Below are 25,263 nucleotides of genomic sequence, written 5' to 3'. Positions count from 1 at the left end.
GATATGTGGGGAGCAGGAGGAAAAGCAAGGGCAACATTGGACCCCTGATGAACCAGATGGGGCAACTGGCAACTGACGCCCAGGAAAAAGCCAACCTATTAAATGAGAACTTTGCATCGGTCTTTCATCAGTCCCATGGGACACCCATGCCCATTACGGGACAGGGAAGTCCAGGTGAGGGAGATCCCCTGCCCTCCATTAACACTGACTTTGTGAAGGAACACCTTGAGAAGCTGGATACCTTCAAGTCAGCCTGCCCTGACAATCTACACCCTAGGGTACTCAAGGACAGGCTCAGCAAACGGGCAGACGAGAACCTGATGATGTTTAACACCGAAAAATGCAAGGTTCTCCACCTTGGGAAGAAAAACCTGCAGCATCCTTATAGGCTCGGCAGTGCTACGCTGGCTAGCACTATGGAAGAAAGAGACTTGGGGGTCCTCACTGACCACTGTAACTGTTTTATTTTTTTTTCCTGTATAACTGCCGCGCGGCACTCTCACATTTATGTAACCTTGACGTCTCGACTGTTAATCAAAATGAACGCTTTGTACTTTTCTCCGCTGGCATTAAGCTACACATGCGCATTCTGTAAATTTCATTTCTTATCTAGAAGTGTCATTTCTGCAGAAACGAAACTTATGTAGAAAATCTGCCTAGCAAATACTGTGTAAAAGAAACTATCCTATCCCTGTATGCTTAGCTTATATCACAGTTAGTGTCACAGAGGCAGTCCAACCAACATTTATAAAAGACGCAAAGAGGCAGGAAGTAGCAGAGACAACTAGACGATCCTGTAGGCCTGATCACCCTGCAGCCAGTTCTCAGCCTCCCCGCCTGGGCATATCCCAGCGAAAACCAAGGCCTCGAAAATCCGACAAATAGACAACGATTCACCGTGTTACAGTTTTGTATTCACCATCCCATTTATGAGCTGTTGACCAGTTCTGGGACTTAAGGAGCAGGCAGCCGCACCTAGCATTGGACTGGTTCCAGTGTTGGAACGCAAGGGCTTGCTCCGGAACCCCGTGAACCAACAGACCCCCTTTGTATCCGGCATACTGTAACTGAAGAAACATCGGAGACTCCACTTCTCGATTGCCTCTCTTCATAGCTTAGACAGCATATCTACGCTCTCTATACTTCTATTTACTGCAACTTTGTTCCAGCTGGCCTCCCCTCTTATTCATAAGAGGGTGAGGCCAGGTGAGTGAATAAAACAAATTTTTACTTCACCTTATATCTGCTCTGTAATAACTTCTACTACTGACATCCCATCTCAATGAGCCGTTGACCAGCTCTGGGACTTAAGGAGCTGGCAGCCACACCTAGCATTGGACTGGTTCCAGTGTTGGAAAGCAAGGGCTAGCTCCGGAACCCCATGAACCAACAGATATCCTATAGACTTATTACAAAGAAAACTAACAACTTACTCTAAGTCGTCTACTTGCGCCAGCTCGGCGAACCTCAAGGGCAGTTATAAAGCTACCTCCAATCCTGCTTCACAAGCCGCGCGCTCGCCCGCTCCGTAAAGCCCACGGCTCCCCAAGCGGTGCCGGAATTGCAAGCCCAGCATTCTGCAACAACCACAAGATGAACATGAGCCTGCAATGTGATGCTGCGGCTACTAAAGCAACCAAAACACTGGCTTGCATCCATAGATGCTTCTCAAACAAATCCCAGGATGTCCTTCTCCCCCTGTACTCGGCCTTGCTGAGGCTGCAGCTGGAGTACTGTGTCCACTTTTGGACTCCACAATTCAAAAAGGATGTGGAGAAGCTTGAGAGAGTCTAGAGAAGAGCCACGCGCATGATCAGAGGTCAGGAAAACAGACCTTATGACAACAGGCTGAGAGTCATGGGGCTCTTTAGCCTGGAAAAGTGCAGGCTCAGGGGTGATCTGACGGCCACCTATAAGTTTATCAGAGGTGACCACCAGGATCTGGGGGAACGTTTGATCACCAGACTGCCCCAAGGGTGACAAGGTCAAAAGGTCATAAACTACTGCAAGATCGTTTCAGGCTGGACATAAGGAAGAATTTCTTTACTGTCCGAGCCCCCAAGGTCTGGAACAGCCTGCCATCGGAGGTGGTTCAAGCACCTACACTGAACACCTTGAAGAGCAAATCGGATGCTTATCTTGCTGGGATCCTATGACCCCAGCTGACTTCCTGCCCTTCGGGCGGGGAGCTGCACTCAATGATCGTCTGAGGTCCCTTCCAGCCCTAGTGTCTATGAAATCTATGAAGACAGTCATAGTCATATAAAAATGATTTTATAAAGGTAACAGAAATAATGACCTCCATATCTGTTACTTCCTGGCATTTAATGACCAGCTGGATTTAGAACTCATGGCTCATTACCTCTTAGAACATAACTGATTTCTCAGCCATTTATTTCTTAATTATACCCATCAACTGAATCTGACAATTTAGTTATATCAAAGCAAAAATACAACATTGCTATATCATATTTATACTTAATGTTACACAAGGTGCTAATGGTTTAGGCCTCTAAAGAAATAGAGCAATATAATAGGAGCAGTGCTTTTACCACTTCTGTAGTATTTGGCTGCTTAGGATGAGATGAACAAGCATGAAAGCTAATCCTTAAAGCTCAAGAGTACAGTTATCATCCATAATTTCTATAAAGCATGAATCTCCGGAATAGCAAGGCATTACATCAGCAGATTTTTACATACAAAAGCCAACAGGATGAAATTTACTTGGTAGATTCTTATTAGGCAGGTTTCTTTGCAGAAATTGCAGATAGAGCAATAATATAACTAGGATATGGAATCTGTCAAGCAGGTTACCCCAAAGCCAACAACTATGATCCAAAAAAAAAAAAAAAAAAAAAAAAAAAAAAAATTGATGGTACCATGGAAGAACATTAAGGAAATTCCTATTTACTTTAAATGACATAAGAGCTTTACAGAGTTTGGTTGCTGTGCAGTACTTACCCCATGGTCTTTAGCAGCCTTAACTACTTTTAATAGAATATCTTCCTCAACGAATGGCCTCACAGCATCATGGATGATCACTACTTCAGGTTTCTGGAGCTTGTTCTCTGCAAAGATTTTTAGTCCATTGAAAATTGACCGGTGACGAGTCACTCCACCTTCTACCACTGTAATCCGTTTGTGACCATATTTCTGAATAATAGACTTCATTGTTTCAATGTGTTCAAGCGACACTACCACAATTATATCCGATATCCAGCTTATTCTGTAAGAAATTGAGAATGGGAAAATATAGTTGTACAAGTCATCTTCTGTTAGAGCACTTGCTTTTAGATTTTAAACTATTTTTGTAACGAGAAATTCACTTTACAGTTAATACATTAACACAGTGAAGCAATCCCCCTGCCACCATTTTCAAGCCGTAGTACTGCTTTGCTGTAGCAAGTGCCTGAACCTGACAAGCCATAGGGGAGGATCTGTAAACCCATTATGACCCTACTCCCTAATCTTTGAGATTCTGTGAAGGGGGATTCCCAAATATTATCATTGGCAGGGATGGGAACTAAGCCTTCAGCAACACCAATAAGCAATCACCTCAACCAACTTAAAAAAGTTCCAATACCCACCTTAACCTGTGCCCCAATGACCTGCCATTTCCATTTACCTATGTATACTAGAACCTTCAGCTCAGTGGAGAAAAGCCAAAAAAAAAAATCCCCCAAAAGTCTCTTCATTGGTTCTGGGCAGAAAAAAATCCATCTTGATCTCAAGTCTAAATTTGGGTTTACCGCTGAGTATACAAGCAAGACCCTCCCCCTCCAGGCACCTGAGAGTTTGTAAGTACCAGGAGGACATAGATGCACTCCAGCCTACGGACCTAAATTTTGATAACAGAAGTACAGAGCATGAAGGTCAGGATTAATAATTGCCTACTATTTTAAAAAAGGAAGAGAAAAATAGTCAAACTTAGGACCTACTTGCTAAAATGACTGAGAAGTAATTCCCAGGGAATCTCTCATACACACAAATGCCATCCAAAAAAAAGTTCAGTAACCTGCCCACAATAAGGGATAATTTCAAGCAGCATGGGAAGTCCGAGCAACTACCTAGGCTCTTTTCTCCTATTATGTCCTGCTACAATTGAGTTATTAACAAGTAAGTTAATACATCTGATTGGGAACATGAGTATTATATTTAGGGGCTAAACTACACGGCCCCTTCCAGCCACACATTTTATGTGAAGTTTTGTCAAATCTGATTCTCTGAAAGGTTAAGCTTTCGCATCAATTTTAACATTGTGACAGGTGGTTTTGCACTAAAACAATCAAACCAAACAACCCAAGGACAGGGCACTCAGCCCTGCTTAAGGCTCACATACGATTCAACAAAGACAAGTACAAAGTACTGCACTTGGGATGGAATAATTGCATGGACAAATACAAACAAGGGAATGAGTGGCTAGGCTGCAGAACTGCAGGGAAGGACCTGAGTGAGCCAACAGTGTGCGCTTGTTGCTAAAAAGTAGAGGTGCATCAATATATTATATTATGGTCCATATTGGATTGGCACCGATAAAAGAAAAATTGCTGTTATCGACAATTGGCTTTTTTTGGCCTGTATAGTTGATTATGTTGCTGATAAATGCTCCGTGCAGGCACACAACCACAGCATACATGCGGACAGGAACGCAGCCTGGCAGCTTGGAGAGCAGTACCTGGATGGTAAGTGAGGGAGAGAATGAGGCTGCAGCAGGGGCTGCCCAGGCAGGATGGGGCAGGACATGGTACGGAGCCACAGGCTGTCCAGGAGGTGTGGGGACAAGGGGGCAGGTCCTTGCCACTGCGTGCCCCCCAGGTGAGGCATGGGACCATGTGCCCCCTGGATTTGTGTGTGGGGCGAGGGTGGGCTGCACCAGCCTCTTCCTGGCGGAGGGGTTGGGCTGGGGCTGCACTCAGTAGAGGCAATGGTGGGGCTGGGAGGGGAGGCTACAGTGTGGGCTACAGCCACCCTAACATTCACCGTAGCCCCCATGACCCCCTCTCCCAGTGCTGCCACTGCCTGCCTCACTGCTGGCCCACCCCAAGCACAGCCCCAGCCCAGCCCCCTGCCAGGAAGAGGTCAGGGGAGCCCCCAGCAGGCAGCCCACCCTCAGGTAGTGCCTGCCGCTGCCCCAGCCGCAGCCCCAGCCCCACTCCCTCCCTCCCTCACTGTGGGAGCCGCAATTTGCTCTCCCTCCCCCCTCCCCCCAGACTTACTGGCCAGACGCCGCTCTCCAAGCTGCCAGGCTGGATGTCAGCTACCAGATCGGTATCGGACAAAAAAAAATCTTTACTAGTGCACCCCTACTAAAAAGCCAACAGCATAGTATTGTATTAATAGGAGTGTCACCTCCAAATCTAGGGAAACAATTATTGGGAAGCACTGGTGAGGCCTCATCTGGAGTGCTATGTCCAGTCTTAGGCCCTGCATTTTAAGGATGGGGACAGATTGGAAAGAGTCTAACACATAACAAGAAATTATTAGGGGCCCAGGAAGCCAGTCTGATGAGGAAAGGTTGAAAGAACTAAGCTTATTTAGTCTGAAGAAGAGAAAACAGGGGCAATTTGATAGCAGTCTTCAAATACCTGAAGGGCAATTACAGAGAAGGCGGAGATCAGCTTTACTCTGTGGCTGTAGAAGACAGGACTAGAAGCAATGGCTTTAGGCTGTAGCAGGGGAAAATATAGGCTGAAGATCAGGAGGAATTTTCTGACTATGAGGGTGGTCAAGCACTGGAACAGCCTACCCAGAAAAAGTTGTGGAATCCCCATCCTTGGTAGTTTTCAAGAGCAGGTTAGACAGACACTTGGCTGGGATGGTCCTGGCTTGAGCAGGGGGCTGGACTAAATGACTTTGGGCTCGCCAACATGAGACATTTACTGTGTAGAAGACTAATCAGCTGTGCAGTTAATGTGCATTGACACATGCACCCTTATTAAGCTGGCATAAACCAAATTATTCTGCAGCAGGATAGTACTTGTTTTTTACTCTGCAGCAGCACGCATGTAGACGCTGCCCTGGCTGGCCGGACACAAGGGTGCTTCAGTACGAGGGCTGCCTGCTGGCTAGCCCCATGCTGAAGCACCCTCGTGCCCCAGCCAGACTCACCACAGTATGTTGAGCTTGGAGGGGAGCAGCCCTGGGCTGGCAGGCTGACCGCCCCCATGTGCCTTGCCAGCCGGGCCTGCTCCAACCCTGCTCAATGTGCTGTGGTCCCAGACACAAATGTAAACAGCGTGCCCAAAGCAATACACTCTGGTACAATAACAATTTTAATGAAAACTTTTAAAACTTACTTTATTTCTTACTTTAAACAGGGAAATAAATAGGAATGCTACTAAAATTCTACAGCAAGTATTTTGACTGTTCTTTAGGAAATGAAAAGCATACACGTATCCTTCTCATGTCTCTGCCACATTTAACTATCTTGTTATGCATGCTTCTGCTCATTTACTGCATTTTGCAAGATCTTTCATTGCACATGTGCCTTCAGGCAGCAGGCATTGCAGCAGGTGTTGCCTAGTCTGAGGCTCTGCGCTGCAGTCACAAGTGGATGAATTAATGGTATAGCCCCACTTCTTTAGTTCCATTAGCGTCCAACTCCGGTATGTTGGCAGTTGAGACATCACCACCTTTGCCATTGTTCATCAGCCCCTGGTAGCAAAGACTTGGCTGCTGCAATGTCTATTCTTTCCACTATCAGGTGTTTTCTTCAGCCTCTTGTTCCACATCTATAGTACAGGTATTCCGAAATGTCTTCATAAACTCCTTAGTGCTAAGGCTGTGCAAACACTTTTACGAACCTTGTAATCATGAGATGCCATGGCTTCAAGTTTTATTCCTAACTTCTCGCTCATTCTAGTTCATCAAAAGGTTAAGGCACCCTTCAAGTAAATGCTGTCATGGACCTACATTCAGCCATAAAAACAACTTGTGCTTTTTTTTTTTAAACTGAAACTAAGGCACACTAATTGGATACACCTCAATTCTTCACATATTGCGATTCATTTAAAACTAAAAATTAAAACACAGGAGTCAGGAAGAGCCAACCCATGCTAAAAGAAATCAAAGAGATATCTATTATTCCTTACAAATCACAACTGAATTACACAAGTTACTGAACAGTGAAAAAACAAAATGTGCTCTGTGCTTGCACTAGTAACAGACTAATATAGAACTACAGGAATTCCTCATTCTGAGGCCAAGTGAAATGGACTACATTGCAACCGTCACGTGTACAGACAGATGGGAATTTGGGGAGAATACTAAACGCCCTCTGTTTCATCATCTCATAGTACAACCCAGGGAAATCACACAAATAACTGTCTCCGTAATTTTGTGCATAAAACTTACAACCAACCACACATAATCACATAAGATTACGTAATTTTCCTCCTGCACCGTATAGATTGTCCCACGACTGTGAATAGGGCCCCAGTCAGGCCAAGTCGTGGGGCAATCAGAGCCCAGCAGGTCATCCAGGGGCATGGTATGGAGAAACCAAGGAGGGGGAACATGCCCCTCCTCCCCCGGCATGCACGCAGCAGTGGGGGCTGCCTACTCACTCCCCTGGAGGAGCTGCTGGGTTCTGACTGCCCCACTACCCAGTCCAGCCTGCCCAGCCCTACTCCCCACCCCACAGCCCTTCCCCCTGTAGGCTTTTCTGCAGGGGGGGTGGGGGTTAGGGTTAGGGTTAATGAATTAATGATATATGGACAGTGGACAGTCAGATTAGCAGCAAAGATACTAAATTTCTATTTTTTTAAACTTAAATTGTATTAAAGAAAATCTTTAAAGTATTTAATATCCCAATTTCCTTTTTTAATATAGAAAAAATGTGTAAGTAGAACTTTCAATCAGATCTGATCACACATACTATTACAAAAAGAATCTGCACAAAGCAGCAAATAGACATACTTCTAGAAATGCATGCCAAAAAGCATCATAATTTACCCCATTAAAACCACTAAACATGCCATCAAAATAATGCACCCCAAGTCTAATTGCAGAGTAAAGCCAGAACAGCTATCCTATGGGTACATTATGTGACTGAATCCCACTAATAAGTGAGCAAGCTACTTCACCCTTTGGGCCCCCCTGGCATTAGTTTGAACTAGCACATGAAGAAGCTCACTAGCTGTGAAGTGATATCAGTCAGCAGGTGAGGGCCCAGAAAAAGCTTAGACATCAATGTACACAGGCAAGGTTCACACCTTAGACAAAACCCTGCCTGAGAATGGGAGAGCTGCTGCCCAGTGCCAGAAAGGCACTGATGTGAAGAGGACATCAAGCATGGACGGGGGTGGGAGGGCAGTACTCAAACCCCCTGTCTGCTAAGTATTTTTGAGGAGCTAGGCATGGTGATGCTCAGAATAGAGCTGTTGGATAAAATAAGCAAACAGTAATAGAAGCAAGACAAGAATCCAGTAGGGCTGTGCAAAATTTTGCCACCAGTTTTGTTTCAACACCATTTCAATGTCGAAACAGCAAAATCGAAATGAAACAGATAGCGTTGAAACAGCCTCGAAATAAAACGAGGCAAGCTGAAATGTGTTGTTTCAATGTTTTGTCCATAGGCCATAATGGGGAAGCTTAAAACAGCCTATAACTTTGTCATTTGTGGCTTGATTTGAATGACACTTGGAAGACTGGTAGTCCCTTAGGAGGGCATGAAGCCTGCCAAGTTGCAAGGAGATAGGTGCAAGGGGTGTGGAGAAACTGCACCCCAAAATCTTGAAAGTAAAACTCATGTCACATATATGTGTTAAGCCACAGCAGTGTCAGAACTGCAGGAATGCTAGCCCCTGCTAAGGCCACAAAGCCTGCCAAGTTTCAAGGCAATAGGTACAGGGGTTTGGGCGAAACTGTACCTCAAGCTGAAGACAAGCAAAACTCGTGACGCTATGTGTGTTAAGGCGCAGCAGGGTGAAAGCTGCAGGCCTGCCACAAAGCCTGCCAGCTTTCAAGGAGATAGGTGCAGGGGTTCTGGGGCCCTGCACCTCTAGCTGCTAACAGGCAAAACTCGTGTCATGGGTGTTTGTGCAGCTGTGTCCATCTTGGGGCACAGTGGGGATGGAAACTACTCCAGGCCTGGCCACAAAGCCTGCCAGCTGGCAATGAGATAAGCACAGGGGGGTTCTGAGGCCCTGCACCCCTAGCTGCTGACAGGCAAAATTTGTGACATGGGTACTTGTGCAACTGCTGCCTCTCATCAGGCAGCAGGACTGACGATCCCCCATCACTTGCCATCAGAGACCTGGGGGTAATAATTGACCACAGTATGAACATGAGCTGGCAGCGCAATGCTGTAGCCAGCATGGCCAACAATATCTTGGCATGCATCAATTGATGCATTTCCAGCAAAACCAACAAAACCATTGCAACGAAGTGATTCTCCTGCTCTACTCAGCATTGGTGAGACTGCAACTGGAGTACTGCCTCCAGGTGTGGCCTCCACACTTTAACAAGGACATGGTAAAGCTTGAGAGACTCCAGAGAAGGGCTACCCATATAATCAGAGACTCGCATGGCAAGCCATATGAGGAAAGGCTGAGGGACCTGGGACTCTTCAGCCTGAAAAAAAAAGAAGGCTGAGAGGGGACTTTGTAGCGGTAAGCTGCAATTATCTGACTTATTAGGAAAACTCACTCTCAAAAGGAGTAGGTGTCCAAGATAAGTGACTTCTTTCTTCAGTTTCAGTTAGAAAGCCTTATTAATACTTGGGGCACCAAGAGCACCCATTGGGGGGCTAAAATGTCTTTACACAAATGCCAGGAGTACGGGGAACAAGCAGGAGGAGCTCACACGTTTAGTTGCTAGCACACAGTATAACCTAGTCGGCTTAACTGAAACGTTGTGGGATTCTACACACAACTGGGCGGTAGGCATTGAGGGTTACAGGTTGTATAGGCGTGACAGAGTGGGGAAAAAAAAGGCAGGGGTGTAGCTCTCTATGTTAAGGAGTAGTACACATCTTCCATCATCAGGGCACGGGAAGAGGAAGGAAATACCAAAGCACTGTGGGTCAGGATCCAGGAGGGGCCAGGGGAAAAGGACTTGGTAGTGGGGGTCTACTACAGACCTCCTCACCAGGATGACGAGCTAGATGAGGTATTCTCCAGGCCGCTCTCAGATGCCATACTGGCAAGGGAGGCAGTGGTCATGGGGGATCTAAATTTCCCGAGCATCTGCTGGGAGGAACAGACAGCCAAAACAAGCCGCTCATGGAGGTTCTTACACTGTGTGCAGGACCTCCACCTAAACCAGGTGGTGTCCAGTCCCACCAGGGGTAGCATCTTGCTAGACCTGGTCTTAACAACAGGGGATGATCTCGTGGGGAACTGTGCGAGTACACAGTAACCTGGGAGATAATGACCAGCACTTGGTAGAGTTCACTATCCAGAGAAGGGTGAGAAAAATACCCAGTGAGGCTAAAGTGTTAAGAATTCAGAAGGGCCAACTTTAGTAAATTTAGAAGGCTAGTTAGTGAGGTGGCAGAACTCAGGAGCATCGAGCAAATGGGGGTGCAAGAGAGTTGGCGGTTTCTCAAGGGAGTGATCCTTGGGGTACAAAAGGAATCCATCCTCTTATGCAGAAAAGGGGCTAAGGGGATTTAAAAAAGCCCCCTTAGCTGAACAGGGAACTCCAGGAAAGACTGGGGGCAAAGAAAGATTTATAGGCAATGGAAGCAGGGGTAAGCCACCAAGGAGGCATACACCTCCCTGGCACACTACTGCAGGGAATCAGATAGGCAGGCCAAGGCAGGACTGGAGCACTCATGGTGCTCCGGCCAGATCCCTGAGGATTGGAAAAGAACCAACGTGGCACCCATATTTAAGATGGCAAGAAGGGATGAGCCAGGTAACTTTAGGCCAGTCAGCCTTATCTCTATCCCTGGGAAAATACTGGAAAAAAAAAAAAAAAAAATCAAAGAGCACATTTGTGAAGGCCCAGCAGGGGAAATGATGCTGAAAGGAAACCAGCATGGGTTCATCACATGTAGATCCTGCCTGACAAACCTTATAGCCTTTTATGACCAGGTCACACACTGCCTTGACACAGGAGCAGAGGCTGATGTCATCTACCTGGATTTTAGGAAGGCCTTCGACACAGTTTCACATCCTATTCTCATCAGGAAGCTAGCAGGCAGTCAGGTGGGTGGCCAACTGGCTTAGAGACTACACCCAGAGAGTGGTGGCAGACGGGTCATTCCCAGCCTGGAAGAAGGTAGGCAGTGGGGGGACTGGTGTTATTTAATATCTTCATCAGCAATTTGGACAAGGGTGTAGAGAGCACCCTCTCCAAGTTCGCAGAAGATACCAAGTTATGGGGCAAAGTTAACACACTGGAGGGCAGGGAGCAGGTACAGACTGACTTGGACAAGTTGGCTCAATGGGCGGAATGAAATAGGTTGCAATCCAACAAAGATAAATGTAAGGAAGGAGGAATCCCCAGCACACCTATAGGTTGGAGGGATGACCTCCTCAGCAGCTCAGAGGCTGAGAGAGATCTTGGAGTCATCGTTGATTCCAAGATGAACATGAGCCACTAGTGTAACAAGGTCATCAACCAGGCCAATCGTACCTTGTCATGCATTAGCAGATGCGTGACCAACCAATCAAGGGAGGTGATGCTCCCTGTCTATGTGACATTGGTCAGGACACAGTTGGAGTACTGTGTCCAGTTTTGGACACCACACTTTGAGGGACACAGAGAATCCGGAGAGGGCTTAGAGGAGGGACACTTGCATGATTAGTGGCCTCCGTGAAAGACCCTATGAGGGGAGGTTGAGAGATCTGGATCTCTTCAGCCTTCACAAGAGATGTCTGAGGGGAGACCTTGTACACACCTCCAAGTTTATCAAGGGAGGACAACAGGGAATTGGCGATGCGCTATTTACCAGAGCGCTCCAGGGAGTAACTAGGAATAATGGGTGCAAACTAGCAAAGAGTAGATTTAGGTTAGATATTAGGAAGAATTTTTTTTTTTTTTTTTTTTTTTTTTTTTTTTTTTTTTTTTTTTACAGTAAGGGTGGCCAGAATCTGGAATGGGCTTCCAAGAGAGGTAGTACTATCACCTAACTTGGAGGTCTTCAAGAAGAGGCCTGACAGTTACCTGGCTGGGGTCATCTGACCTCGGTCCTCTTTCCTGCCAGGAGCAGGAGGTCGGACGCGATGATCCACTGTGGCCCTTCCAACTCTACAATCTATGAATCTATAATACTTACTTCCCAGCTATTACTTAACTGAGTAAACAAAACAAGGTCTTGGATGGGTACATAAAATGATTTAAAGGTTCAGGAAAACATTAAGAAGCTTTCTTCTTCCCCATTAGCCAAACAAAAGGTTAGAAAGCTACAAGGCATTTCATGCCTTGGATAAGCCACACAAAATACACAATTATCAAGGCCAAAGTTCTCAAAAATAAAATCAGTGAACATGTACAGTCAATCTGAAACACCATGAAGTACCTGATTTTCAAGTAAAAAGTTCTCTTGAGTACACGTTTGTATTTAATAGTTAAGGGGTACAGGAGACAAAGGACGGAAGTAAAATTTCTGCTTGTGTGACACTCGTCTAGAAACAAGTTGCTGGGGCAGTTAGTTGGGTGATGCCAAGAGAAGTTATTAAACCAAAATTCAGAGAACTTGGTTTGTTTGTTTGCTTTCACAGGTTTTACAAGTAATATACTGCAAGTTTGAAATTTTTCTAAGCTGGCAGCCCTCTTATAGCCTTGCAGAGGAACAGGAGAAAGCAAGAGATCTCCTTGCATTCCTTAGCAAGCTACCTGCACTACTGAGCCCAAGGAGCTGGGCTGCTATTCCTGCACATTTAGGTAGGAAATTTTGTTTCAAACCCCAACGCCACACAGAGACATACCTTAAGTATGGCATAGATTACTTAACCTGTACAGCAAAACTAAAACAGCAAGTGAATTCAGATCCTGCTCTTGGCTAGGTGGCAGTTTAAAAAAAAATAAAAAATCAGTCCTCTCTCTCTATACACTGTTTTTAGCTTTAGGACAGAAATACAGTATTGCAGCCTGAAAAATAGTGACTTTCCCAAAGCTTACTTGTAACAGAAATAAAGATATTTCTAAATTATGCTTTATTTTTCTAATATTCTTTCCTTCCCAAACCTTAATCCCTCTTTTCTAGGTCTCTAAACACACCCACTGAGGGAAGATACAGACCAAAGGTGAGGTACCTGGGAAGGCCCCAGGGGGCAGCGGCACAGAGAAGCAGGGCCACGTCCAGTTTCATCACCAGCACTTCTGGTTTCACAGCTGCACACAGAGGACCCCTACCCCTGCTCATAGATTGGCCGCAGAGTCCCCCTTTCCCCCCCACTCGTCAACCAGCCACAGGACTCCTTGCTTCTTGACCAGCTGCCAAAGGTACACCAACCAAAAAAGACTGAAAACCTCTGATATGAACTATTATTCTTTTTCTATGCAGACTCCTATGGCATTTGGGCAGATACCACAGGGAACAAGGTGTGTGACAAGCCTGACTGCGATGCAACCCTAGACCAGTGCCACGCTACAGACAGTGCTCCTGCAGCCACTCCCTGCTGGACGTGGCACCACACGTCCCCACTTGCTTCTGCAGTTCACCACCTGCTCCAGGACCCCTGCTTGATCCCACTGACCGCAGCAGACATCGTGTCCTGCACATGAGCTGCTCCAGGCAGGCGGGACCAGCCCGCCCCATACCTACGTCAGCAAAGCACGGAAACCGCCTCACACCAGGCCCCGCCCTGTTCCAGAATTTACAGTACAAACCGAGGGGTAAGGGTCACATGTGACGTCAGTCTCCCCCGCGCATGCTCAATCAACATCCAGTCGCTCACACCTAGCCCCCGCCGCTACCGGACCTAGAGTTGCAGGGAGGGAGCTTGGCAGGGAAGGATGAAACCTTGCGCATGCGCGGGGTGGTACCTCTCGAGCGCGCAAGCAGTGTGACTGACGAGTGGCCTTCCCTGGAGCGCGCAGAACTGCTTCGGCCTGGCGGCCCCCAGGCGCTCCCCGCTGCCGCCCGCCGGCAGCACCGCAGCCACCGACCCCGCGTTCCAGCTGCTGCCGAGCTCCATTTGCGCGGCCCCGCGGCTCTCACACATCTGTCGAGCGGCTCTTTACCCTCCTCCGTGGGGGCGGCCAGACCTCACGGAGCGGTGTCGCTGGCCCTTTAAATCTCGAATGGGGAGAGGGAGGCCAGTGGTGCGGCTGTCCGAGGTGCGCTTGCGCAGCCGCTCTTCTGAGAAGCGGGGGGGGGGGGCCTTCAGCGCCGCCCCCGGATTCCGAAGGGGCGGGGCCGGGCACCTGCTCGCCTTGGGGGGCTGCGGGGAGCTACAGTAGGCCCGGACTGCGGGCCCACCCCGCCGGGGGAGGGGGAGGGAAGGGCAGCCAGAAGCATTTCCTGGGCTGTCCTCTCCATTGAGAGCCTGTTAAAGGTCCCCTAGGAAAGAGCCAAGCATTGGCACGGCCAGTGGAGCCCCCAGGGCATATCTATACTTCATTAATATGCCATAGTTACTGTGCTTCAGTTTAGTGCTTGTATAACTGTACTAAATCAGCATGCAGCAACTGGCAGTACTGTGCAGTAGTGCTGGCACAGAGCTTTTTAGTGCAGTAACTGCATGGAAGCCTAATGGTACTGTGTAGTAGTGTATCAGCACATTTTTTGACATGACACACTGCTGTGCAGTAATACTAGGTCACTGCACAGTTAGCATCTCACATAGTCATGCTCCTACTGTCTTAATGTTTCTATCTGTCCCCTCCTGCTTTGTCACAGCAGAACAGCTCCAGGATTTTTCTGCAGTCCAGACACCTGAAAGCAGCATTTCTGAGGGGAGCCTCCACTCTAATGAGGTTGTGAATTGCTGCCTTGGAAGCTATACAACCCTGGGCGTCACCCTACAGTGCTTTTTGATCATTTCTAGAGTGCTGTGGAGTGGTGCACAATGCTAGCATTGTTAGATATGCAGACATGAGTCACAAGATAAACCCAGAGGTTTCAAATAGAAATCCTGTATTGTTTTACCAAGTCAGAACAGACCAAAAGCTTGAGGGTTCAGGAAAATGTAGAACTGCCACCTAAAAGGAAGACAAGTAACTTTGATTATGTTATGAAAAATTCCATAGTATTCAAAACATTCTGACCCATTGTTGGCTTTCCAAGTTTTTTTGCAACAGGAAAATGCTCTCTGTTATTTTTCCACAGTAAAAAAAAAAGAGCTAAAATTAAGAGTTGGCACTTTCTGAGGGGTGCCTTGAGCCAAAGAGGTTGAGGACCACTGGGTTAGGGCAAGTAGGTTAGCACTGCTCCCGATACAAATGCAGATTCACAATGTTCAAAGGAACAGAAACCCTCTTCACCAACTTTTTGACTCCTCCATAAAAGACCTCTGGTATTCAGTCACTGACTCCAGAAAAGAGAAATGCTAAAATAGCTTCTTCCAGTCGACAGCTGCTCAGACATACTGCTTCATCTTATGATGCACTGGATTATATGTAGTAATGGATTCCATTTATCCTTATGAGTTTACAGGACCAAATTCTGGCTTCCATAAGGGTGCATGAGAAAGGAAAAAAAAAAAAGAGTGAAGCAAAGGGAGATGAGGGAGGCATGCCAGATGTAGAAGTCACACCTACATAGTGGACCAGGTATGGCATAAAGTGATATGGATGTTTTCCTTACACACCTGGCCTGCCATTTGAGTAGCTTAAAATATCAGTGTTAATCTCTCTTCATTTTAAAGATTCTAATACATCTCACTGCAAAGATAACTTTACAAATCTAAAATGACAGGCATGGTGGTGAGTTTTGCTAAAATATTTGTTTACAGTCTATTGTACAGTGTTCTGGAGATTTTGGAATTCGTAGCTCTTCATCTTGTTGAGCATCCATGACCAATTTCTGGCTTGCAGAAGCCTCATACATTACTGTTTGTGGCACTATGTGTGGTTTTTACTACTACCATGTTGAGGAGTTTCAGAGTTACACCCTATATCTCCTCCCCCAACCTGCCTTGAAGACTGGTATCTCTGACTGTCCAGCATCTCTTCTTGTAAGCAGCTGAAATCCAGTGGCATCCTCAGGGTCAGTGACTAAACTCAAAGTTACTCGTCATTCTCTCTCTTTTTAGTAGGCAATTCTACCATTTTCTTTAATCCTAAAGCATGTAGTCTTCTGTTTCAGTCTCTCCTTTTCCTACTAGTAAGTGGCTCAATTTTTCTTTTGCAGTTTTTCTTTCATGTCATTACCATACTTACTCTCCAGCCACCCCCTTCTAACTCTTTCCTTATTCTTTCTTGGTTCATCCAAAAGAGTTGCACAAAAAACATCATAATTTTTGACTGATGTAACCTCTTGATCTTTGCTTTTATTTTTATATCCCATCTCCCATTTGTTTCCAGAAGATGAAGGAACAGTGTATGGCAAAATGAGACATTAACTAATTGGAAGGTAATATTGCATTTTAGTGTAGTCATATATGTTACTACTTTGATACACTGAACTAACGGCCAGATTTTCTAGTCCTGGTAACCACTAGCCTGGAGTTGCTCCAAGTCAGATACGGACCAGAGTGGTCCAAAGCTATTTAGCTACTTAAGTGTTTTTCATGCTTCCGTCTTTGCAACATACCTGCCTTACCTTGATGGTGGGACTTGTAGCACAGCTGCCAAAAAGATTGGTCAGCGCTGCTCTCTCTAGTCTTCCCTGCCTATATTATTAACTGTATTGAACTTAATGTAACTGTGTTTTTTCTCCATCTTATTAAGTACTGAGAGAGAGGAGAAGATGAAGTAAGTTATTATTACTATTAACTTATTGTTCAGTAGGTTTTATGGTAAATTAAACAAAAAGCCAAACCTGTTGAAGAACTTGATAGTCCATACTATATCATTTGCATTGTGAAAAAAAATCTTTGTGGTAAATAATCTGTTTCAGTCATGTCTTCACAAAGTGGCTAGCACCACAATTGAAAGGAACCTAGGGGTAACAATAGACAATAATATGAACATGGGCTATTAGTGCAGCGCAATGCTGTAGCCAGCAAGGCAAACAATATTCTGGCATGCATCAACTGATGCATCTCAAGCAAAACCAAGGAAGCAATTCATCCACTTTACTCAGCATTGGAAAGACCACAGCTGGGAGTACTGCATCCAGTATTGGGCACCACACTTCAACAAGGACATGAAAAAGCTTGAGAGAGTCCAGAGAAGAGCTCTATCCATATGATCAGAGACTTGCAAGGCAAGCCATACAAGGAAAGGCTGAGGGACTTGGGTCTCTTAAGCCTAAAAAAAAAAAAAAAAAGAGAAGGCCCAGAAGGGGCTTGGTAGCAGCTTACTGCTATATCAGGGAAATGTATCAAGGGCTTGGCAAACAACTGTTCACCAGAGCACCCTTAGGGAAAACTAGGAGTAACAGCCACAAACTCCTGGAAGACCATTTCAGGCTCAACATTAGGAAACACTTCTTCACAGTTAGTGTCCAGACAGTTAAATAAGCTCCTTCCAGAGGTAATGTAATCACCTACCCTGGAAATCTTCAAGAGGAAATTGAACTGTCACCTCATTGGGATCACCTGACCCTAGATGCCTTTCCTACTTAGTGCAGCGGGGCTGGACCTGATGATCTTGTGGGGTCCTGTGGCAGGATGACCTCTAGGGGTGCCATGACCTCCCCTAGCACCTCTACCTACCATGCCAAATATGGTCTAAATGCACCCTCTTTATCTCACCCGCCACATCTTTGATGTTGATATGTTCAAGGGGGACTGCCTTTCTACCCTCTTTGGCACGGCCTGGAAGTATCTTGGCTTGGTCTAACCGCCCAGTGCACTCTGACCTTTGGGCTGCATGTGAGTCCTACCGTCACCCGTGCCTATACGGGTCCTCGGACTCGTCCCTATGCCCGCCTGTCTCGACCTCACAGGTGCCCCATCGCTTCCCTCATGGCCCTCGCCCCATGGGACCTGTCGTCCATGCTGTCACCTGCACCAGGGCCTTGCCTCTGTATCACCGCCCTACACCGGGCCTCGTGGCTCTCTCCGTCCACGCTGGGCCTGTCTCCCCCCCCCCCAGCAGGCCTCACAGCCCTCACTGGGGTCTGTCTCCCCCGCAGGCCTCGCAGCCCTCACTGGGGTCTGTTGCCCTGCGTGTCTGCCTCTATCGTTGCCCGCGCCAGGGCCTCTCTCTTATGCTGTTGCTCCCCCAACCGGGGCTTCTCCGTGCGCTCGCGCCACCCGCACTGGGGCCCGTCTCCCGCTGCCTGCACTGGGGCCCGTCTCCCGCTTCTCGTAAATCGGGGCTCAGGTGGCCTCAGCCTTACCTGGCCCCAGACCCGCCTTCTCAGGCCTTATGCCCCACTGGGGCTTCTTGCATGCACCCACACTGAGCTCTTCCCGATAATCACCCACACTGGGGCCAGGACACCCCAAAACGCAACACCCTCTGTGGCACTAGGAACCCCCCACATTACTGGGGAGCTCCTATGAGGCCTCCTCCACCCCTACAGCCTCGCCCGGTCCTCCAGTGTAATATCACAACCAGAACAGAAAACTCCCACTCCTGGGTTACAACATAAACTTCAAGCCAACCTGGCTATCCCTCACGTATCCTTATCAGGGTTCCCTCCACCCAGTATTGTCAAGCAGACACTCTCTGGCCATCAGGCTGCGCTGCTCTGCTCTGCTCTGCTCTGCTCTGCTCTGCTCTGCTCTGCTCTGCTCTGCTCCAACAGAGCTCCCTCTTCCTTAGCAGCCAGAAGAGGAGCTGACCTCTGGCCTTAGCCTTCTCTGTTTATCTAGGCCAGGCCCTGCCCCCTTCTGGTCAGCTGACCAGACTGGTTGCCTTGGCAACTCCCACCTGTGCTGCCCTGGTGAGTGGCAGCTGAGCCCACATTACTATTATCCAGTACCAGACAGCCTAGTGTCCTGCTACAGGTCCCTTCCAGCCCCTTACAATCTATTAATCTATGAACTGGATACAGGACCACCCTGGGTGGTAATTACTCATGGGGCAGTACTGGTGTCTGCTGCTGATGGCACAAGTGGCCAGGCTAGCAGCACAGCTGCTGCTATTTTTGCATCCCTCTACTCACCCCCCCACCCCATTATGCTACTGGCATTGCACATATTAGAATCAGATTACAGAACTGGGTTCAAACAGTTCACAGTTGGAAAAAGTGCATTCTGTTTTGTTGAAAAACACCATTAAAAGAGTTTTTCATAAGGTTATCAGAGTAGTAGAAGTTGTACTAAAAACTGACTTCCCAAAGTTTGGCTTTCCAATCTAAGAGAAGTACACCCACCAGTTTAAAATAGAAAGTGGCCCTTAGTTCCCAAAATTACCATCCAAAAAGACTCTGCAACACTGCAGTGTGATGGCCAGAACCAAAGAAATTAACAAGCAATAAATATGTGCTTCTTAGAAGCATTTGGAACTTTTGTCTAATATAAAGCTTGTATTTTTGTAACCCACAAATGTAACTTGTAACTGTTTGTGGAACTGACTAGGCCTCAAAGACAAAGCTATAGCTGTGAAATTAGCTGACCTAATAGTTGTTTCTTGCTCAGAATTTAGCCTTGATGTTAAAAACTGAATTCAACTGCCTAGCTTGTCCTTTCTTGAAATGTACTGGATCTCTCAAAAAAGCATAGTCAGAGAGTTCTGAAGAGGCTGAATTTAGGCGGGGCTGAAATTAATTTCAAACCTGAAGATGCTGTGTTGCAGTTTGCTTATTGGATAAACCCGAGCTTGGGCAGTAACTTATTATAATGATTTCTAACACCTTTTAACCCCATAGGATAATAGCTATAAAATAAGATTGTGAATGGCCCTAAGGCCAGGAAATTAGCATAAAACTAGATATAAAAAGCGCATGCATCAGGTGACCAACAGGAAAGGGAAAAAGGAGAGAACAGAATGGAAATTGCTGTTCCAAGCCTGGACTCCGGGTATGAGTGAGGATTGGATCCTGACCAAGGGACATTCCCCCATAATCCTTCAGGCAGCGTTGATTGGGAATGCCTGACTTTGCTGGAATCACCTGGCACGCACCTGGCATTGAGGGACTGCCAATAAGTTGCCAACCCATGTCTGTCTATTTGTTGTTTTAAAACAGCCCAGGGGCTGATATTCTCACAGTGCCTAGCTAGCCTGCAACAGATCTATTTATCTGTTGTTATTATTTACTATTAGCTCTTTAATATTGCATTATCTGCTTATTGCATTTATCTTTCTGTTAACTGTTGTGTGTGTATAAGCTATAATAAGTTTGCCATTGTTTGCAGGGTTTTGCTAATGTCTGTAGAATTTCTAGACAGGCATGAGTGTAGGACAAGAACCTAAGACTCCCTCTCCAAGGGAGTGCCCTAAAACCACTGTAAGCAGTTGTTATTCTTCTAACACCACAACTCTTGCATTCCTTTCTGCGCAGAGGGCCAGTTTCAGCAGAAGTAGGAAGTGCCTCCATCAAGGTTAATGGTTAGCCAGATAGACAGGCCTCTCACCCAGAGGATGGGAGGAATGGGTTTTAATCATGCCGAGTACAAAACTGAACCTGCATCTCTACTTCCTGGCCAGGTGTTCTGGGGCACTTGTACACATGACAATGTCACACTGTACACCTGATGAAAGCATCACTTTGTGTGGCCTAATGGTGTCACACATTACATGTGCACCAGTTTTTGCCGTTTTAGATGAGTTTGCATCATTGCAAACTCAACTACATTCTGTTGTAGTTTAGTTTGCAACAACGCATTGCAGCTATCAGCTCTTTCCCTGACCGTGGGAGAAGCGGGTGGTCTCTGCAGGAAAAAAAAACAACAACAAAGGATTGGGCCCCTTGCCACATGCATTTAACAAGTATCTACTGAAGGCAGAAGCAGCAAGGGGCGCAATCTCCTCCCCACCCTGACAGCCTGCCTGCCTCTCCTGTGGTTGGGGGGCAAGCTGCCAGCAGCCTAAATTGAAACAGTGGGTTTCAATTAAAAACCTACCATTTCAATTTAGGGGGCATAGAAGACTAAACCCTCATCACATGTACAAGTGCCCCAGCTGCTAAACTATTTTACAAAAAGTGGGCTTCAATGGCATTTGCGTCACCACCACCACATCCAGCTACATTTCAAGAAGTGAAAGAATGAGTTTTCATTCTTCATTTAAAAGAATGGTTGATTGCTGACCCTTGGGAGGATTCCAGTGTCTGGATGCTGAATAGAGGGACCCAACAGTTTGCAGTCTTAAATCAGTTGTAGACACACACTTTATCGTTGTGTTATTTACCTCAGATTTTACAGTGCCTTGGTGAAAGGGAACCAGTAATTGCTTGTGTGCATTGATAATAGTCTCTCCAAGAACATCTTTACCCTAGATTTGAGCAGCGTCTTAGCAAGGCTATAGGTCCTGTGCCTGCTCTCATTTTATTTCGGAGAAAGTCAATTTACTGTGAAATAAATATGCTTTTATCTCCACTGTCACCTAAATGCTGGAGAAGGGTGAGAGTTCAGACACATCACTGAGCTTAATATTTCCTGTTAGCTAGCCATGGGCAAATTTCCACTCAGCATGTAAAATTCTTCTGATCACCATTCTAGTTCAACTTTCACTTAAAAATCCCCATGCATTACATAGGAAGAGTAAATGCCTCGCTGTGAGGGCCCAAGTGCCTAAAAGTTAATAGTCAAGGTGCTAAAGCTTTACCTGTGCTAGACATTATAAAGAATTTAAAAATTCCTAATGGAAACACAAAATACTGAAGATCTATAATTCTGAAAGCTAAACATGTCTGAATTCTATGTACCGTGATTATGGCTAAACAATAATTTTTTTTTAACCTTTTGCACTATAAAAAAGGCATTTAGCCAAATTCTTATGCGTGTGGGTTTATTCTAAATCTAGATAAAAATCAGCAAAACAGTGACATTTCAGTGATGACAGACCTTAAAATGAACCCCATTGAGATGTAAATTAAGTGTAATATTGTGTACAGTTAGCTTTGAACAAAAATGTTTTTGATCTCATAAGCTAACAGTCTTGCCTTTCTACTAGTCACTAGTACAGCTACTTGGAATTGCAGGTGCCACACTTATCATGCAGCGAGACGCAGACTATGTTGTAATCTGCATATATACATTGCTCAGCACAAACCTGAAAGAGATAGTACTTTGAGCTTATTTATAATGCTTTCCATCAAAAGATCTTAGATTGCTAAGCTTTCATCACTGAATCTACCTCTGCATTTTTAGACCACTCTAAAAACCAGACAGTTCTGGGGCAGGAGCTACTTTTTTCCTGTGCATGTACTGGGCTCCAAAAATTCTGTAAGTAATAGAGGACAACATTTGTTGATCTCAAATCCTGACATTTTTACTGTAACTGAGGCTTCAGCTAGTATTACATTCCCACTTTAGGATGATTTGCTTCAATTTCATTAATAGGTAATTTAGTTCCTTAGTACTAAAAGCTTAGTTTGATTGTGGATAAACTGAGCATTGCTGTGGCCAAATGAGGCTTGAGGCTGTGCAACAAGGTGAATGTTGAACAAGCCAGGAAATTTTGTTCCACAAATTCAGCAAGAAAGCCAGTCTTTCCACCAAATAAGAATTAAGCTTAAGTCCCTATAGAAGCTATTTCATATTAACATAAATATTTACAATTAGCAAATTCTCCTGCACTTTGGTGGAGGGAAAAGACAGCGCCAACCACAAAAGAGCAGGAAGAGAAGGGGGAGGAGAATGGGTTACTTTGGCCTAGATCCTACAGCAAGGCAACGCAGTGCGTTCCTGCTGTGACCAAGGCTCCCCTCTCGGGTCCTTGTCACACTGGACGCTTGGTAGATATTAAATCTGTGCACTATTAAAGTTAGAATAAGTTCTGAGCAATTGCTCTGTAATATTTACTATGATTTCCAACATGCACAGTCTGCCAATTGTTGTACAAGGGTAAGACTTTATTTTGAGCCATGATGCAATTGCCTCTATATACGCTACGCAAACACATAAAAATCAGGGCAAAATTATTTTTTGAAAAAAGTTGTAAACGTTTATAGTAGAAGTTAAATTTTTTTAGTATACGATTTGTGGATTTTTTTTTCCCCTAGACACCGCCCCCCCCCAAAGGACTACTTCTGGAGCAAAGATCAGGAGTTAGGGGCAGGAATTCTGGTCCCAAAATGGTGACCGGGGGCAGGGCACCTGTCAAGGGGTGGGGCTACCCCTGCAGCCCTAGACAGCTCATCATAACTCATTAAGCAGCCCTCCAGCCAAAATAATTGCCCACCCTGATCTACCCCCAACTCAAGTTCCTCAGTTTAAAAGCACAACAATATTAGTCCTGAAGCTGTTAAGTGTTAAGGCTCCTCCATGGCAATATCTTTTGGAGAAACAGCCCAACCTGATCAGAGGGGTAGCTGGTCAGGGCTGAATCTTTTTTCCTTTTTTCTTGCTGCAGTTATCCATGCTGAGCAGCCAAACAAACTCCTGTATTTGGTAAAGCAGCAGGAAGAGGGAAGGTGGGGGAGGAATTTGGAGAATATGACACTTCTCCCTAGGAGCCTCCTGCCACTTGACAAGAGTTGATTTCCTGGAGTCGTCTGCACTCATCCACATATGCTATTTTAAGTTAAACTATTTTGTATAATTACTTTAACATGCATGCTCTGCAAGTGTTAGGATGCAGTCATAGTATAGGTCATTTTTGTCTAAAGGACTGATACAGACTAGTGATCCATTGCATTAATTCACTTAGAATGCAAGAACTGGCATCTGTCAGTACAGCCAAAAATTCTTCCTTGGTACAAGCACTAGCAGCACCAGCACAGTGAGTGCCAATGGATTACATTTGAAATAGGGTAGTTTTCAATTTTATAATCCTGTTATTGAACTAGTAATAGATTTTTGTTATCAAGAGTTAGAGCAAAGTATATTTCAGCTAACTACAGTTTTGTTTATCTCAACACCCCACCTCCAAACCAAATCTCAATATTACAGATAGACAGCCAGGCATGTAGCTATTCATGCTGTTTTCTACAATCCTTCATCATATGTTAAGACACCCCATTCTCTATTTACCCAAGACATCCCCAAAGCATTGGAAAATATATTTGAGTATCAGAAACACTCATGCCTAGAACCTATGGCAGGTCAGATTGTATTTATAAGTACTTAAAAACTTCATTACACAAATGAAAGCTGTTTATTGGTATGGGTGGTTATCCCCAACCTGCAGTGACTGGGGACAGCATTGCAAGTTTTGTTCATTTAGTACTCCAATCTGGAAGCTACTGCAGCCCTAAAATGGACTGCTTCATCCCATGACTTAGTACTCCAGCCAAGTCACCCAGGGCACCTGTACATGAGTGTGGAGGCTGGTGCATCATGCTGGAATTGCAGTAAGTCAGAACAGACTGAGTTAAAATCGAGTCAACTGGAGTGGCAATTACTGTGCTCCAGCAGCCTCATGCATCAGCATCCCCATGCTTAAAAATGGTGATGAGGCACTTAAACTAAAGCTCATTAACTAAAGCTTGAACTAAGGCTTGCTGGAGCCACTCTGAAGCACCACCCATCCACCCTGGGACCATGTGTCAAAGTGCCCCCAGGGGCTAACTGCTTCCAGGATACAGATTCACAGAAGTTTAGGGCTGGAAGGGGCCTTGTGAGATCATCTGGTCCAGGCCCCCCTCCACTAGGCAGGAAAGACTGCTGGGATCAAATAACTCCAGCAAGGTATACATCCAGTCTCCTTTTGAAAATCTCCAGAGTAGGTGCCTGCACCACTCCCACTCTGAGTCTATTCCAGAGTTTAGTCACATGAACCATTAAGAAGTTGTTCCTTATATCCAGTCTGAAACCTAGGAGTTTATGATGGTTGCTCCTAGGTTTTTCCCTGGGGTGCTTTGGTGAATTAGTTATTCACCTAGCCCCTGATGTTCTCCTTTGATATATTTGTAAGCTGCCAAGTCATCTCTTTTCTAGGCTGATGAGTCCCATATGCATCAGCCTTTCTTTGTATGGCTTGCTCTTCAGGCCTCTAATTATGTGAGTGGCTCTTCTCTGGACATGCCCAGAACTGGATAGAGTCCTCCAGCTGTGGCCTCACCAATGCTGAGTAGAGCAGGAGAATAATTCCCTTAGTTTTGCTTGAGATGCATCAGTTGACGCATCCCAACATATTGTTTGCTCTGCTAACTGAGCATCACAATGGTGGCTCATTCATTTTATGGTCAATTATGACCCCCAGGTCCCT

The 25,263-nt window shown here is 45.8% G+C and overlaps 1 protein-coding gene across 14 annotated transcripts in view; it reads right to left on the bottom strand.

Moving 5' to 3' along the window:
* Positions 1-14,277, bottom strand: part of CRPPA (CDP-L-ribitol pyrophosphorylase A) — a 239,402-nt gene extending 225,125 nt beyond the window's left edge. For 8 of the 14 annotated variants that reach the window (XR_016442294.1, XM_090046863.1, XM_090046859.1 and 5 more), the window contains exons 1-2: positions 13,939-14,270; positions 2,962-3,226 (exon numbers count right to left, since the gene is read on the bottom strand). Coding sequence is in view for 13 of the 14 variants with exons in the window: in XM_090046863.1 (XP_089902989.1) it covers positions 2,962-3,226; positions 13,939-14,117 (444 nt within the window). In the remaining variant the exon portion in view is untranslated. Of the gene's footprint in view, positions 1-2,961; positions 3,227-13,782; positions 13,888-13,938 lie in introns of those variants that run through there. The other 6 variants (XM_090046862.1, XM_090046857.1, XM_090046867.1 and 3 more) reach the window with 5 other exon arrangements.
* Positions 14,278-25,263: the final 10,986 nt, after the last annotated feature.

Source organism: Crocodylus siamensis, chromosome 5 (assembly GCF_052110815.1).
Source record: "Crocodylus siamensis isolate JL-2025a chromosome 5, ASM5211081v1, whole genome shotgun sequence".
Lineage (NCBI taxonomy): Eukaryota > Metazoa > Chordata > Crocodylia > Crocodylidae > Crocodylus > Crocodylus siamensis.
This window is presented reverse-complemented; position numbering and strand designations above follow the sequence as displayed.